Below are 15,682 nucleotides of genomic sequence, written 5' to 3'. Positions count from 1 at the left end.
TTCGTACAAATTTTCTCAAGACCAAGAAAGTGAACCCAACCGGTGGAGCTCAGCATGCGCCTCGCAGTCTTTTGGCTTTGCTAGCAGCAAGCTGATGTGCTTGGAGTTGAAAACACAAAGAAAAAAAAAAACATACCCTGAAAAAAACAGCATGTATTTTTTCTTTCAAGTGTTCTGCCACAAGACGAGTACAATTAAAAGCTGCGTTTTGAGGAGAGTAATTTGGATAATGAGGAGCGAAAAATCCTCCTGTAGGGGGAAGAAACAGCATGCTGAAGGAGAAAACGGCAGAGACCTGCCTGCTCTTGGTGAGAAATTAATCCTTGCAGTTTTGGCTTAGGAACAAGCAAGTCAGTGGCTCTGGTTAAACGCCAAGAATTGCACAGGATAGCTATTTCCTGAGCGTTGCAAGTTAAGGGAGAAGAAGTTTAGGTCGTATTAAAAGAAGCCACTCGGAGAACTTCTGTTACTCCAAAGGTTAGTTGCTGTCCTTAAAGAGCGACATCTGCACGTTAAAGCAGTGGTACTCATAAATGGGAACAAGGTTAGCAGTTTTAAACCTGCTACAAGTGGTGATGAGGGAACAGAAGCAGTGATAATGTACTTAAAAGACAAAATTCTGTTCCTTAAGCAAGAGAACTATCTTCATGGGGCCGATTCACTTACATCCATCAAGTGAGCATTGAAATGTTCAATGAAGTTCTGGGAGAAGCAGACACACCTGAGACACTTTACAAGCAGCTTTCTTTGTATCTGATATCCCTCTAAGAGGTTTTTCCACTTACTCATTTTCCCCTGCATCCTTTTTGCTACTGTCATAAGAAGACTGAGCCCTTCAGAATCTCTGGAACATCGAGCTGAGTAGCTCTGTCACAACTGAGAACGGTGCAAAAAAAAAAAAACACATCACTAAATCAAGCAGGAATCTGTGATAACGTTTGGAACATATTTTACAAATCCCCTGTCACCCCCAAGATCAAGCGAGTTTATCATTAAGGAGTACCTGTCACCAGCATCTTTCCAATGCAAATGCTACCAAAATACAAAGAGAGAGTAATGAGCATGCTGGTGCGAGCTGTGAGCCAATAAACCCCACTTCTGTGAAAGAGCATCGCATTTGCGAAACAACTTCAATAGCATCCTTCAGAAGGGTTCTAATAGAGTGAGAGAGGAAAGGTACAGAGATGGCAGCGGAGCGAACAAATCTACCTGCCACGGACCCAGCAGGTGTGCCAAGAAGGATTAGAGGCTCACGTCGAGCTACACCTCTGTTGACACCAGGAACAGCAAGTTCCTGCTCATTTTATGAGCTGTCTCACAAGAAAACTTTCTGTCGTGTACAGATGTACACTCTCCTCCTCGACAGAAGGAGAACGTGACTTTCATAGACCAAAGCGTTCAGTAAGTTTTTTCTTTAAATGCAATAATTCTGAATTCAGCGTGAAGAACCTGAATCATATAACTAGTAGACACTGAGCCAGTGGTCATGGTTTTGGCAAAAAGATTTACAATTTCTATTTAAGTGGAAACCAAAGACACCTTGGCTTAAAAAATAAACAAAACACTATCACAAGGACTGTGATCAAAGCTGAGAGAGGGCATTAGGTGATGCACCATCCCTCATTTGCCAAAATACCAATATAGGTGGACCAAAGTTTTCGTTGCATTAGGCAGACAATTCCTAGATTTTTAGGCTAGCAAGATTAGTTCTCCCTTGCTTGCATATAAATTTGTGTTTCCAAAACATGAAACCTCTGAAAAAAAATGGGTTTCAGGAGGGATATCAGCTTAAGCGTTGACACTTGTTTATAACTGTGGCAAACAGACATACTAAAAAATAATTTGCTCCAAGTATCACAAGCTCACAACGGATCAAAGTTTGAGACTCCCACTTGCAACCAGTGAAAAAGACCATTAATAAAACCTCTGGGATGCTGAGAACTGATTAGCACAGAAGCGTGGTATACAAAGGGAAAAAACAGTCGACAGTTCATTAGGAACAGAGGACAAGCAATTTTGTGCCGGGGTGGGAAAAGAATACTGAATAGGGTTTAACTGCAGCCCTCCTCCCCAGCTGCCTTTGTACAGGGGAGAGCAGGGGGTGCAGCAGTGTTCAGCAAGCAAAACCACTGCCAGGCTCCCGACGTTCACGTGCCTGGGAATTATTCCCACCTGCACGGCCGTGTGTGCAGCCCTGTGCTTTTAACTATGTATGGGACTGCAATTAGAAAGTTTCAATAGGGTAACGCAAAAGCTGCCAGTAGGTTACCATGATACTGCCATAATTACTGTTCTGGGGAAAAACAGTAAGAAAAGCACCTTTTTTTTTCCCCACTCTAAGAAAAAATGGCTTTTTTTTTTTTTTAAATTTACCCCTTTAGCCAATAACTAAACTACAACATGAGTTAATTTACAGTTTTACTGCTATCCTAATTTCCAGTACCACGCAGACCTTACAAAATAAAGCCATTAGCTAAACAGCTAAACCATTTTTTTTCTAAAACCAGTAAATTTTCCCTTTACTTCTTAACTAGCTATGGATTTTCTTTAATTAACCAAAATGTATCTAAGCAGAGCACATTAAATCCAGTTCAAATTGAGATGGAATATCTAAGTTAGTTAACAATAAAGATGCTAAAATGCTAAAAGTTTTAATAACTTTTCATCCACTTTGTTTTTGTTTTTTTAATTTTTGTATTTTTTATTTTTCCCCTGGTCAGTCCAGTCACCATCGATATTCCTAAGGAATTAATTAATGTATTTTTGCAGGGAGACACTGAAGGGCTTTGGAAGTAATGAAATCACCACCACCAAATTTGACAGAGGACAAAACTCGACTTTTTTTTTTTGAAGGCCTAGCAAAATAAGCAAGCAAATGTCATGGAAACAGGAGCTCTCGCCATGGTAACACCATTCCTGGTATGGCAGCTAGCCACTCTGATTTCTACATCTTCCAAGACAAGGAACCAGCTTAGTTCCATGTTTCATTTCAGTGTATTTCCATAACATCCCATACGTCCAGCCACTGTAAAGCTTTAATAAAAACATGAATAGTTCATAAGCATGCAATATTAAAGCCGAAGCAGAACATAAGCATAGGGGCAAACTGATTAACTGTATTAAAGCAAGTCTGAGCAAGTCTTTGAGAAAAAACAAGAGGCTGATGGCTATGTAAAGAACAATTATATTACAGATGTTTCCCATCACTCCATCTGACTCATGCAACTACTGTCAGATGCGTGAGCATCTTGCAGGAAACACAGCAGGAGCTACAGTACAAAAAGGTACAACCCAAAATTGCAGTTAAGTAATCCTTGTTACCTGCCCTTATAGAGAAGTTGAGATTTTTAGCAACCAACCCAAACTCTCAAAGCCAGCTAAAGACTCTTTAGGAGCATGGTAGCTGCTCTCCAGAGATGGGCACAGCAATCATAGCCACGTGGATGACTTCCGATGAATAATTTATCTGACAAATTAGGTCCACTTTGGGAAGTATCTGTATGCAGCTGATGACTCTGACAAAACCACTACCCAAATTTATTCTACAACAATGCTTGCCGAGTACGTTTTCCAATCTGATTAGCAATACTGCAAGTTTCACTTCTCTGACTGATACTGGATGCAACTCGGATAGTGTTACCTGCCCAGACATTCAAGAAACTGGAGAGGGTCAGCAGTACAAGCGTGTGAAATAAATACAATCCCTATAATATATTTGCAAGTAAAATACCAGGTTTTACATAAGCACGCACAGCAATCATAGGAAATGTAGCTTATCTTGCAGAAGTCTTGAAACGCGAACAAATATTCACAAAAATAGCCTACCTGGTTGTTCTGGTCCATGTGCAAGTTATGAAAAGTAAATTCACATTCTTTTCTGGTTGAAGTATTTTAATGAAATGTAAAGTTTAAATCAAAACCTCTAAGAGTGAGCAAAACATCATGATCGTATTACTCTGAAAATGCGAAAGAAACTATATTGGTAACTCTCATCTGAAAAGTTACATAGAAAATACTCAGTTTTGTTTGCATACCTAACCAAGAGGAGCAAGAAGTATTTTCTACGGTTTTACTATATGGAAATAGTACTGTGCTCTGCATTTGAAAGTGTTGCTGATGGTCCCCTCAAAAACAAAACATTCTCCCAAAACTATGCTGATGGTCTGGAAAAAAAAGTCTTGAAGGTTTTATGAAAAGGATATACCTGGTGTGGTTCACTGCACACCTAAATATTTGTCTAACAGAAAAATCTGTATTATCCAAAAGTGATACATTTTTATACTCTGTAAATAACACACAAGCCATAACATAAAAACCCCAAACAAACCTCAATTTGCTTACTAGCTAATTCAGCTGATGCTAAGACTGTTGCATAGGAATTTACTGCCTAAAAACTATCAAAACCTGACCTCTGCCATTCTTTTCTCCAACTAAACCTTCATTTTCCCCTCATCTTTGCTTGCTACAGAATGCATCAGATATCTTCTAAAACAAATTTAGAGAGAAATTTTGAACTTTGCATGTTATACACCAGGACAAAATAGGCACAACCCTGAGGGCTTTGTTTTGTTAACTGCATAGTAAACCTTTTACAACTACTTTCAACTCATCTTATGAGCACTGGATCTTGTGATCAATTTGCAGATGCCAAACAATGAAGCATTTTTGAAACTACTTTTTATTAAGGCTATCTTTTTATTCTCCTGTTGTTTTATTTCCTCATTGCTAGCAGAACGAGCCATATTTTCACGTAACAATGGCAACATCAATTCACAGTCTGACAAGTCCCTAAGACACACATTTTAATTGCTCTCACAAGCTAATAGTTCTCTCTAGAGAACCCCATTTTGCATAAAATTCACGTCTTGTTTCAGTGGTTGGATGAATATACACATACAAGATGATCTTGGGATTTCCAGCAATCTTTGTTTGGAAACAAACAACCTACTGGTTGTCAGTTCAAGCTCGTCAAAACTTTCAGACGATGTTTTACAAGTGTATTAAGTGTTTCTTTAATGAACGATTCAAAGTACACAGAACATCTGCATTGCTGAGGGCTGGGATGTTTGCAGCTAGGCCTTTTACTCCTTTTCCCCTTCCAGAAGGAACCATCAGACACACTGCGGTTGCACATCCCTGTAGTGGGTTTACGTGGCAAGGTTTTGGTAGCAGGGGGCCATAGGGGTGGTTTCTGTGAGAAAGATCTAGAAGCCGCCCCATGTTTGGGAAGGGCCCCATTGTTTTCCAGAGCTGAGCCAATAAGCGATGTTGTTTTGTGCCTCTGTGAGAGCATATTTAAGACAGGGAAAAAAACGCTGCGCCACACAGCAGCCGGGAGAGTGAAGGAAGTGAGGAATGGCACCAAGGTCAGTGAAGAAGGAGGGGGAGAGGTGCTCCAGGCACCAGAGCAGAAGTCCCCTGCGGCCTGTGGTGAGGCCCATGGTGAAGCAGGATGTCCCCCTGCAGCCCATGTAGTACCACGGTGGAGCAGGGTTCCACGCTGCAGCCCATGGAGGAGACCACGGTGGAGCAGGTGGCCCTGCAGCGATGGAGGCTGCCGCCTGTGGAAGACCCCTGCTGGAGCAGATTCCGGGCCGGACCTGTAGCCCGTGGAGAGGAGACCACGCAGGAGCAGGTGACCTGGCAGGAGCTGCTGCCCGTGGGGGAGCCAGGTTGGAGCAGTTTTCTCCTGAGGGATGGACCCCGTGGTACGGACCCATATCTGGAGCAGTTCTGGAAGAGCTGCTGCCTGTGGGAAGCCCACGCCAGATTAGTTCGTCAAGGACTGCATCCCATGGGTGGGACCCCACAGCACAGGGGACAAGAGTGACCGAGAAGGAGCGGCAGAGAAGAAGTGCTGTGGACTGACCATAACCCCCACTCCTCCGTTCCCCTGCGCCACTCGGGGGGAGGAGGTGGAAGAGGGTGGATGGGAAGGGAAGGTGCTTTTGGTTTCTTTCCTTTGTTTCTCACTTCACTAGCTTGTTAGTAATAAGCAATAAATCTTACTATCTCCTTATGCCGAGTCTGTTTTGCCTGTTACAATAAGGACGAGAAAATCACGCAATAATTATCTCAACCCTTGAGCCCTTTTCACATATTTTCTCCCCATTCCTCTTTGAGGAGGGGGAGTGAGAGAGCGGCTGTGGTGGAGCTCGGCTGCCCACTCGAGCGGAACCACGACACTGCGGTTGCACATCCCTCAGTCTTGGTGGAAAGTTTCTAGAGTAACACGGAAAATAAGAGAGTTTTATTTCACAAAGACAACTGGCAGCACTAAGAGAAAATAAGATTTTGTTTTCTGATTATCTGCAGTAATTACGGAAGCAGTTTGCATTGGTTTCCTATCTCTGACTTGTACCAATTATGGCACGATGCCCAGCACTGCCCTTCCAGCTCTGTACTTAGAGGAGCGTAACCTGCATGATGCAAACACATCTAAATTATTCAGCACGCATGGCAGTGGAAGAGAATGGACTTCTCTTAAAAAACAATTGACAGCTTTCATATTAAGCTGAAGACTTGCATTTTTAATTGCTCCATTTTTATGGAGCTGTTTTACTATTTTGGAAACGTCAAAGACTAGGAGAGCTGATGAATGCAATTGCAAATGAAACCAAAAGTTACCAGAAGCCAAAATGAGATCAAATTACCACAACAGTGTCCTGCTGTACCTCCTCAATACGTGGTGTAATTCAGCAGGCACCTCTGGGCAGAGCACACCATGAGCCTTGAGGAGCATAGTGTGTTCTGCACATGACACTGTTAGATAGCTAAGCATATTTAATTTTAAAATGTTAGCAAATATACACAGCTGCATTCCATGATTTATCTGATAGTACATGTTAGCATCTAAAACAAAAGGTATATTTTGCTATTTGCAAAAATTCAGTTACCCATTTGTGATATTGAGCCTCCATTCTCAAATTCATAGTGATATACATTTCAAATTATGAGTAACATAAAATAGTGTTCTACTTTAATTTAAAGGAAGTATCTTTTCTTTACTTTACATTTTGACCATCTATATGCCGAAATGCATGTGCCAATATTCCTCTGAAAGCAAGCCTGCTTGCACAAATCTCAGGTACATACATCATCTTCCTCATATATCGGGATGCTACTTACACTAGAACAGCAGGATGAGGATCTACTTAAATATTCTGCTTTATCCTGATAGAAACCACAATTTTTACTTTACTGCTATGCCCCTGAGTAAGAAAAAATAAGAGCATTTCATGAAGGATCTTCATCAAAATTGAAGAAGCCTGTTGGCTGTCTTGTCTTGGCATGCACAGGAGAAAGTGTGGGGAGAAAACAATCCCAACAAGGTAGTGCTTTCAGGTATTTTCTTTCCTAAATCTTTTCAGTTTGAAAAGTGTATAGATGAGGCTTTTTGAGAGTACATGAGGAATTCTGTTTATGGATAACTATTCTATATAGTTATAACTATATAACAGTTATATAACTACATAATAGTTATATAACTATTCTTCTATATAACTATATAACGAAAAGTGACTTTTTTTAAGTTCCCTTCCACTCTACCTTTCAGTTTCCAAGTCACTGCTGCTCTACCAACTTCTTATCAGTGGTAAGACTGCTGCAAGATTCAGAATGAGTGGGAGCACTGCCCAGGAAACAACTGATGGCTAATGGCAGCCTATGTTAAGGATCAAGAGCTGAATAGACAGCTCTAATCTAGTAAAGAGTTCTCGCTGACTCAAAGCAGAACCTCTCCTAGACTTTCCTATCCAGTCACTAAATTGAATTTTGTTTTCCAGAGCTGATCCACCACAGGTGTAAGTTAACAGTTTGAGGAATACAGGCTTACTCTCTCAAAAGCATGCACGTTTTGTAAAGACTGAACAATTGTTTTGGTATTCTCACCTGAATATCACTTTTACTGTACATATGCCTAACATGTATTTCTTTTAGCTAGCAAGTATGTGCAATCTGATGGTTGTGAGCATCACAGCAAGAGCACTCAAGCAGCTCTTTAGAAGGACTTTGAGACAAAGAAGATATGTAAGAAATCATACTTGAAAGCCCTTGCAAAGAATGATTCTGCTTATCCTAACACAAAATACATCTTTGTTTTCCCAACATTTAAAACAGCAGCATCTAGAAAAATGTGGTTTTTTTCAGAGAATCTCTCAGATGAAACCTATACAGGCACCACCATATTAAAGGCAACTGGCAATGCTGAGGATAATTAGCACACAGATCATAAAATACGAGAAATAGACCTTTCCTGCCGAATGCCATTGACAGGCACAATGATTAAACCGCACAACAGAAATTGAAGAACCTATTTAGATTGCTACTATAAACGTGATTCATTGCTCGAGAAATCAGAGAATTTCGGGTGGCATAGGTCACAAGCAAACAAATGAGATAACTTACAGAATAGAGCTAGTGCTTTCCTTAGCTAATCAGACTTAAAGCACTGACATCTACTCAGACATACGAGGGAAGTCAGGTTAAACAATTTGGGCAAACAGCATAAACATTTGCTTCTTTAAATGTAACAGAGGACCAACAGCAGAAATTTAGGCAAGGAGAACTCTGCTACATCATTTCCTTATTAAATTCAGAGCTAAAAATGACTCATAACTTCTCCCCCTTTCTGGCCATCTTCTGACAAGTGTGGATGCTAGGATTTTGTACCCATAAGACACGATCCCGAGGAGCCAATTATCTCAGATTCTTGGAAAGTAAGTGGAAATCATAAAAGTTTAGTAGGTTTGCAAATCACAGCACTTTCATCTCGAGTCTAACAACTCAATTACATGAAGTCTAATGAGTTTAACTAGATGCTACTCATTGCTATTTAAGTTCACGTTTCTGTTGTTACTGTCGCTTCATTTTCTGGGGTTTCTAATTTGCAAAAAAGGTGTAAAAGAAATCACCTCAAGATAGCAAAGCCAAACTTGAATTGGTATATAAAAAAAATTGCTTGTATAGTCACAGAAAAAAGCTCTACGAAACACCGTGCGTTGCTAATAGGTTTTAGTATGTTCATAAAGCATATGATACGATGGTATATTTGAGGTCTGACTAGCAATTTAAAGAGACAAACTGCGAGGAACATTGCCATGGCAATTGAATATAACAACTATTCATAGGCAGAAAAGAGTTGTAAAGCTCAGTGGCATTTCAGGAGATTGACAGCAAGTTCTCTGCTAAAGGAAAACCTGCAGCAGCACGAAAAGTGCAGGCTGACATGACAACAGCAACCCCTGACTACGAACAGATTCAGTCATGAACATTCCTGCTACAGAGGAAATCACATTTAGTAATGAGTCACTGCAAAGAGGCACGGAAGGTTTTAGTAGTATGGGTCAACACAAAGATTGATGAACATAATCCTCACCTGATTCTCTTCCTTTATGCTACAAACTCGACAGAATAAATAAATAAATAAATGCAAGAAATCACTACAAAATTAGAAAGCTAAGTCCAGAAAATTGTATACTTGTTAGAAGCAAAAAATTAGGTTATGATATGATTGTTCCATAAGCCTTTCTGTATCATCTTCAGTACTAACACTACCACTGGGCCTATTTGAAGCTATTATTTGCTGTTGCAGTAAAAATATTTCACAACAACTGATGCCCTCTCACCCACAGCCATGATGTTTAAGTTTCAAACTGGCTTAGTGTATATTACAAATGATCCAGCAAAACACACTGTGGAAGGAAAGGCTTACCAATTATATAGGATAATATATGGCACAGTTTAAGGAAAGAAAATGTGCCTTTTGGAGATATTTCATTTGCTGGTGTCTTTAGCAGATATTTTATTCAATGTTAACTTCAGAGATCTCGGGGTAAACTTTTCAATGACAGAAAAGGATAACACAGCCTAATACACAATCATAATAGGAGAAATAATTGACAGGCAACCAAGCATTTCAGACCACCACTAAGTCTGCCAAAGGATGGCAAGGAAGATGTATTAAAAACTCATGCAATGTTAGTCAGTAATAAAGACCTGTTCATTATTCTCCTTTCATTTTAAAGGCTAAGCTTTTTGTTAGCATTCAATATTGAGAGTTTTGAGTTAAATAATTCAGCCATTCTTTAAAATAACATTTATCTTAGAACAGAGCTCCGTGGCTCTTTCTCCTTTCTCCGAAAAAACCCCAAGCCCACACAACTGGATGTTATGCCTCGTCCAAAATAAGAGCACCAAGAAGTATCAAACAGAATTAATCCTGAACCAAAAGCCAAAATCATCACAGAGCTCATGAGACAAAAAGATTAGAAAGAGAATAAGTTCTGATACAAGTTTTCCACAAATCCTCAAAGTGTCCTTAAGCCTTCCTAACTGATGGCCCACAAGCCTCTTTTTAGGCTCCTGAAATAATAGAAATGATTCCCTCCATCCTTTTCCCAAGCAAGGTAAAATAACAATAGTTGTAGCCAGCAAGAACATCAGCTGTTAAGAGATTCCTAGCAGAAAAATTAGATAGTCACAGGCAGATAGCTAGCGAGGGTATGATTTACAAGGCAGATAACACAAGTAATTTCACTGATGAGTGGGCACAGGTCTGAGCTAATTCTGCCATCAGAAGATAAGAGGCCATTTTTGAGATTTCCATTAAAAACACACCGTTTGGCAAAAACAAATGGACAGCACTGATCCCTGTTTTTAAGGAGCCTTTCAGAAAAAAATAGTCGAAAGCTTCCAGTCTTCCCGCAACAATTCAGAGCCTGTGAATAAGGTGTTTGGCTTCTGCCTGCCAACTGATTTGCTCTTTGTCTGGGGCACAACCACAGGGTGACGTACCTGTCCATGATGTTTCTTGCTGGCCTGTTTCACTCCTCCTAATTAGCACTTAGCTCCGGTCCCTGCTCTGCAAACCTGTTACATGTAGAGGGATCAGCAAGCTGATCAGATGGAATGGAGCTGGCTTAACCATATGGGAGCTATATCAGGAGCATCTTAAATGGAGAGAAAATGATGCGGAGAAAAGGAGCATTAGGGAGAAATGACGTGAAAGGGAAACCATAAAGGAATGTGGATAAAAAGGCTACTGGGTAGAGAGGATGCATGGGAAGGAAACAAAGGATAGGAAAAGAGTACAAAGGGAAGAAGAGAAACAATAGTAAGAAAGCATTGTCTGATATTTGTCTCTCACCGTGGAGTTGTTAGAGAACGGTTGGTATGGCAGGGGTGTGCAGGGTTACTGTGAAGCACACATCACATCAAATCACCTACAGAGCAGTCTTAAATTATCAAACAGAACAAAAACCCTCCATCACTTCCACTGCCCATGTTCTTCTCATGATCTGTGAAAGCTTTTAGCTTCTGGAAAGGGGGAGAGAAGGGAAGCAGAAAGGAGGGTTCAGTCACCGCCCTTTAATTGTAATCATGAAACTAAAGCACTTAGCACAGCCTGGGTAATACGCAGTGTAAATAACAACTCAGGTAGCTGGTGAATTAATTAGGGACAATAATGCACAGCTAGCATGATCCTGCAAAACAAATTAAGCTGCACAGACAGGAAACAACCTCCTTACTCCTTAATGGTGTTTCTACCATCACCAGTCACAGTGCAAAACAATTTCTGCTTCAGCAGGAGAAGCTTGCTATTCATAATAAGAGTTTAAACAAAAAAAATGACAGAAGAAAAACCCTATCATACCTAACAAAAACCATAAATTCGGCAGTTAAACCTTTTCACGAATCCCCTTTCACCAAAGCGTGAACATTTCTCCGAGCCGAACTAATTCGCAGCCACTTTGATGATGAATCTCTTCAAATCCAAAAGAAAAATGAGAAAACCCACAGATTTTAGAGGCTGCAGAACTTATTCCTATTCACAAGTAATTTCAGGTATTTTGATGTTTCTTTTATGACATAATTAAACCAAAACTTGAAAGCAACCAAAATATTCTTTCTCCATCTGTTTCTACTTCTGATACCAGCGTTGCCTATAGCTAGTGGAGAATATATCCATATACTCAGGTCTGGATGGCTGTATTTGAGACCAGAGATGAAGAGAAACTTCTCTGACTAAACACAGAAAAAGACTTTCAAACAGACGGAACTAATGAGTTCAACATCCTTTATATTAAATAATGAGTTAACTCCTGCGTTCTCATCTAACTACTAGAAGCATGGAAAGTGTTTTTCCCCACAAATTGTCCTGTCTGTAAATGGTCACATTTCATTCTCTGCTGCCACCTCATCCTTTGCTGTGACCTTGCTCCAACTGTTGTTGACTTGTGCTTTCTCCTTCCTCAGTACACACATGAGACTTCAGGAGCTCCCAAAAGATTTTCCATGAACTTCCCTGTTCCTCTTTAAGTCAGCCCCATTTCTGTCTCTACCCCACTCAATAACAAGTTCCTTTCTCTGAAACACGATGTAATATATCACACACACAGCTGCAACTCCAATACAAAAAGAAAAATTATTTCAGGTAGCATTCTCAAGGGATTACTTATGAATCATATTCTGTGGCCTTTGTGTTGTTGCCTATTTGTTCCCTGTTACATAAAACAAATTTTTTAAAAAATCAGCATCAGCTATCTGTATCAACTTCACCCTTTCTAATTAAACTGTTTTAGCACTTATTTCCCAATAGGTGTACAATCATTCCTTTTACACTGAATGTATTACTTATATTTTCTCAACTACACAAACAACTGAGAAAACGGTATACTGCTTCATCGAGGAAAACTGGTTTAATAACAGATGTAATGAACTTTATTTCATAAAACCTGAAATAATGCTGAAATTTGAGCATTAAATTGGACTAAACAAATATAACCCATATTTTAAAGATGAAAAACTTTTATAAAGCATTTATGCAAGAAAATGAGTTTTTTATTGGGTTATAAATTTCTCAGTATGCTAAATCAGAAAATACAAGTTCTAGAAATACAAAACATTAGATATTAATTTCCTGCAACAGCAAAAATTAGAAACACACATTCTGCAGTAATTTCATTTCAAGTAGAAAAGATAATTTCAAATTTAGCTATGGTAAATCTCCATAGCTTAAACTCTAATATTCAGAGAAGTGGTTCTGAGAAGCCTTTACAATTGCTTTAGATTTTAACAATATTACATGAACTAAGTTATCAGGACTTCCTATATATAATTTTGCTTTTCACTAGTAGATTTTCTTTGAATTTGAAATAGCTATATACAAAAAAAAAAAAAAAAAAAAAAGTACATGGTGTAGTTAATCATTTGTTTTGTGGCTGGCTGATGTAGAACTTGCAATAAAGATCAGAGGTTAATGTTATTCCCAGATGAGAGTGTCATCACCCTTACTAAGATCTGCAACATAGGAAGTATGCCAGAAAATGTTTTAGCTGGAAAACTACATACAATTTCTTTGTATTTAGTAACTTTAAGTAACTTTAAGGGTAGAATTATCTGTCAAATTTGAAATCAAATACAATTCCTAATCTTGCAAGGTAAGAAAAAAATCAACGTTGGATGATGTTACAGTCACAACCCACCAACCTACAGTACATGTTGCAGTGCGTCATTGTACCCAAATCAGTAGTAGTGCTAGTACGCTAAAAGAGGCCCATTACTGAATTCCTTTAAAGCCAGTTTCCCTACCTGAGAATTACATATTTACGTTATTATTTTCTAGTCTGCGGAAATGTGGTGACTCCCCCCCCCTCACTGCAGTCACAAACCTTTATATTGGCTCAAGTACATACCATAGAATCGTTACGGTTGGAAAAGACCTCCAAGATCATCTGGTCCAAACTTCAACCTACCACCAATATCACCCACTAAACCATGTCCCTAAGCACAAGGTCGAGCCTTTCTTTGAACACCCCCAGGGATGGTGACCCCATCACCTCCCTAGTCTACTCTTTGTAAGAAGAAAAGTCTCCTAATTTCCAACCTGAACCTCCCCTGGCGCAACTTGAGGCCATTCCCTCTTGTCCTATCATGTTTTAATTGCACTAAAAAACAACATGCATCATAAATGTTACTAAAATTTTTAGATGTGTGAAATATCCTTGCGAAAGAAAAATAATGCAAGAACTCAAATCAATGACTGAAAGATCCACAGAACTTACGCAGTCAGAAAAAAATTCCTTCTTTATCATACTACAATCATATTATGAACAAAAAATCCACAAGATGACTCCTGAAAATTATTTCCACAAATTAATCCACAGTCACATATACTACAACTTTGATTGCAATTACCTGAATTTAAGTAGTCCGAGGAACTGCAAAAATCTGAACTAAATTCAAGAAGTCATCCCAACCAAAACAAAGATTAGGTGGTAGATAAGAGGATGAGATGGGAGTGAGGGTGAGAATTTCCTTTGGGGCTGAAGGGAGAAAAATCAATTATTACACTACTTACTCCTGTAGGCTGAAATATCAGTCCATCCACTTCATGGCTAACTTCTCTAGCAAAACTTCCTTCCAGGAGCTGCAGAAGAGAAGAAAAAAATCACATTTTTTTTTTCCATAGAGAAACATGTCACTCACAAGATTTTATATCAAAGTGGATCATTTCAGGGCATTGTCCAAAATTCTCCTTTGGCATACTGCTTACCTGGGGAATAACCCATTACCACTGATACAATACTGTAAAACCAACCACCTGAATCAACGCAGACCAAGCATATTCCATTTTACAGTCAGAAAGACTCTGAATTCCACATGGAGGTGAACACATCCATCAAGATGCATTTACCATAGAAAAAAACATCTCCCTAAAGAAACTAATGAAACCAGCTAGTCGAGAGTTATGAAAACGGATCATATACTTCCACGTCAAATTACGACCTGCCAAAGGAAAAGCGAATAACTAGTGAGAACCACAACTGACAAGTAACAGCAAAAAATGGGACAATTGCCAAAATACCTCCTTACTAATTTCAGTTTGTTTTACTGTAGAGATGAAGAATCTGTCAAAATTCTAGGTTGATAAACTCTGACATGTAAGGTACCACGTGGTCACAAAACATAGCAAATGCATCTGAAAATCACAGGCAGTTTTTAAAGCAACATTTTAGCCTAGATTGTTAGCTTTCTACCACTTCCTTTGTACAGTCCAATTTCAAAGAGCCACTGCCTAAATTATTCAAATGAAGTATCAACCTCTGCCCTCAGTAAAGGGCAAAAATATGAAAGAAGTCAAGAATTAACATTTGTGTGTTACTGCAGGTTGAACAAGTCAAAGCAGTGCAGCTAAACACTTAATAAATCAAAAGCTTGATGGGCACATATTTTAAACAGTACTTAAAATAAAAATATAAAGTATAATAATTTATAAAAAAGTCTATACAGGCTAATTCTTCTGGGGATAACTTTCAAGGTTACAGTGCAGTTCCAAAATCTACTAGCCAATGGGAAATCTGTAATAAGAATACACTTGATATTTACAAAGACATATGGGAAAGATTTCATTAAATTCAAGCACCAAAAAAACCCTCTCTCCAAAGTAGGAAAAAAAAAAAAGACTAAAAATAAAATACAAATTTCAAGTTATCTATGACTATCCTTTTAATAGGTACATTTCTAGCTAGCTTCTTACCAGGCTCTAACCAAACCAGCAAGCAAAAACCCTTATAACTTCTTAGAAGAACTATTTGAGGAGATGGTTATTTTGGCATTGGAGCTTGCATAAACTTCATCATTTAGTCTTTCCCAAAATACAACTTAAGAATAGAGAGACAAT

General features: G+C 39.0%; 1 protein-coding gene across 3 annotated transcripts in view; it reads right to left on the bottom strand.

Annotated features, from left to right (window-relative positions):
* RNGTT (RNA guanylyltransferase and 5'-phosphatase) overlaps nucleotides 1–15,682 on the bottom strand; it is a 183,509-nt gene that overhangs the window by 73,739 nt on the left and 94,088 nt on the right. For all 3 annotated transcript variants that reach the window (XM_068677987.1, XM_068677986.1, XM_068677985.1), the window contains exon 12: nucleotides 14,360–14,428. In XM_068677987.1, the coding sequence (XP_068534088.1) occupies nucleotides 14,360–14,428 (69 nt within the window). The remainder of the gene's footprint in view (nucleotides 1–14,359; nucleotides 14,429–15,682) is intronic.

The sequence above is a fragment of the Anas acuta genome, chromosome 3, assembly GCF_963932015.1.
Source record: "Anas acuta chromosome 3, bAnaAcu1.1, whole genome shotgun sequence".
NCBI classification, from domain to species: Eukaryota; Metazoa; Chordata; class Aves; order Anseriformes; family Anatidae; genus Anas; species Anas acuta.
The sequence above is the reverse complement of the archived record's forward strand: the minus strand, read 5'-3'. Positions and strand labels throughout refer to the sequence as shown.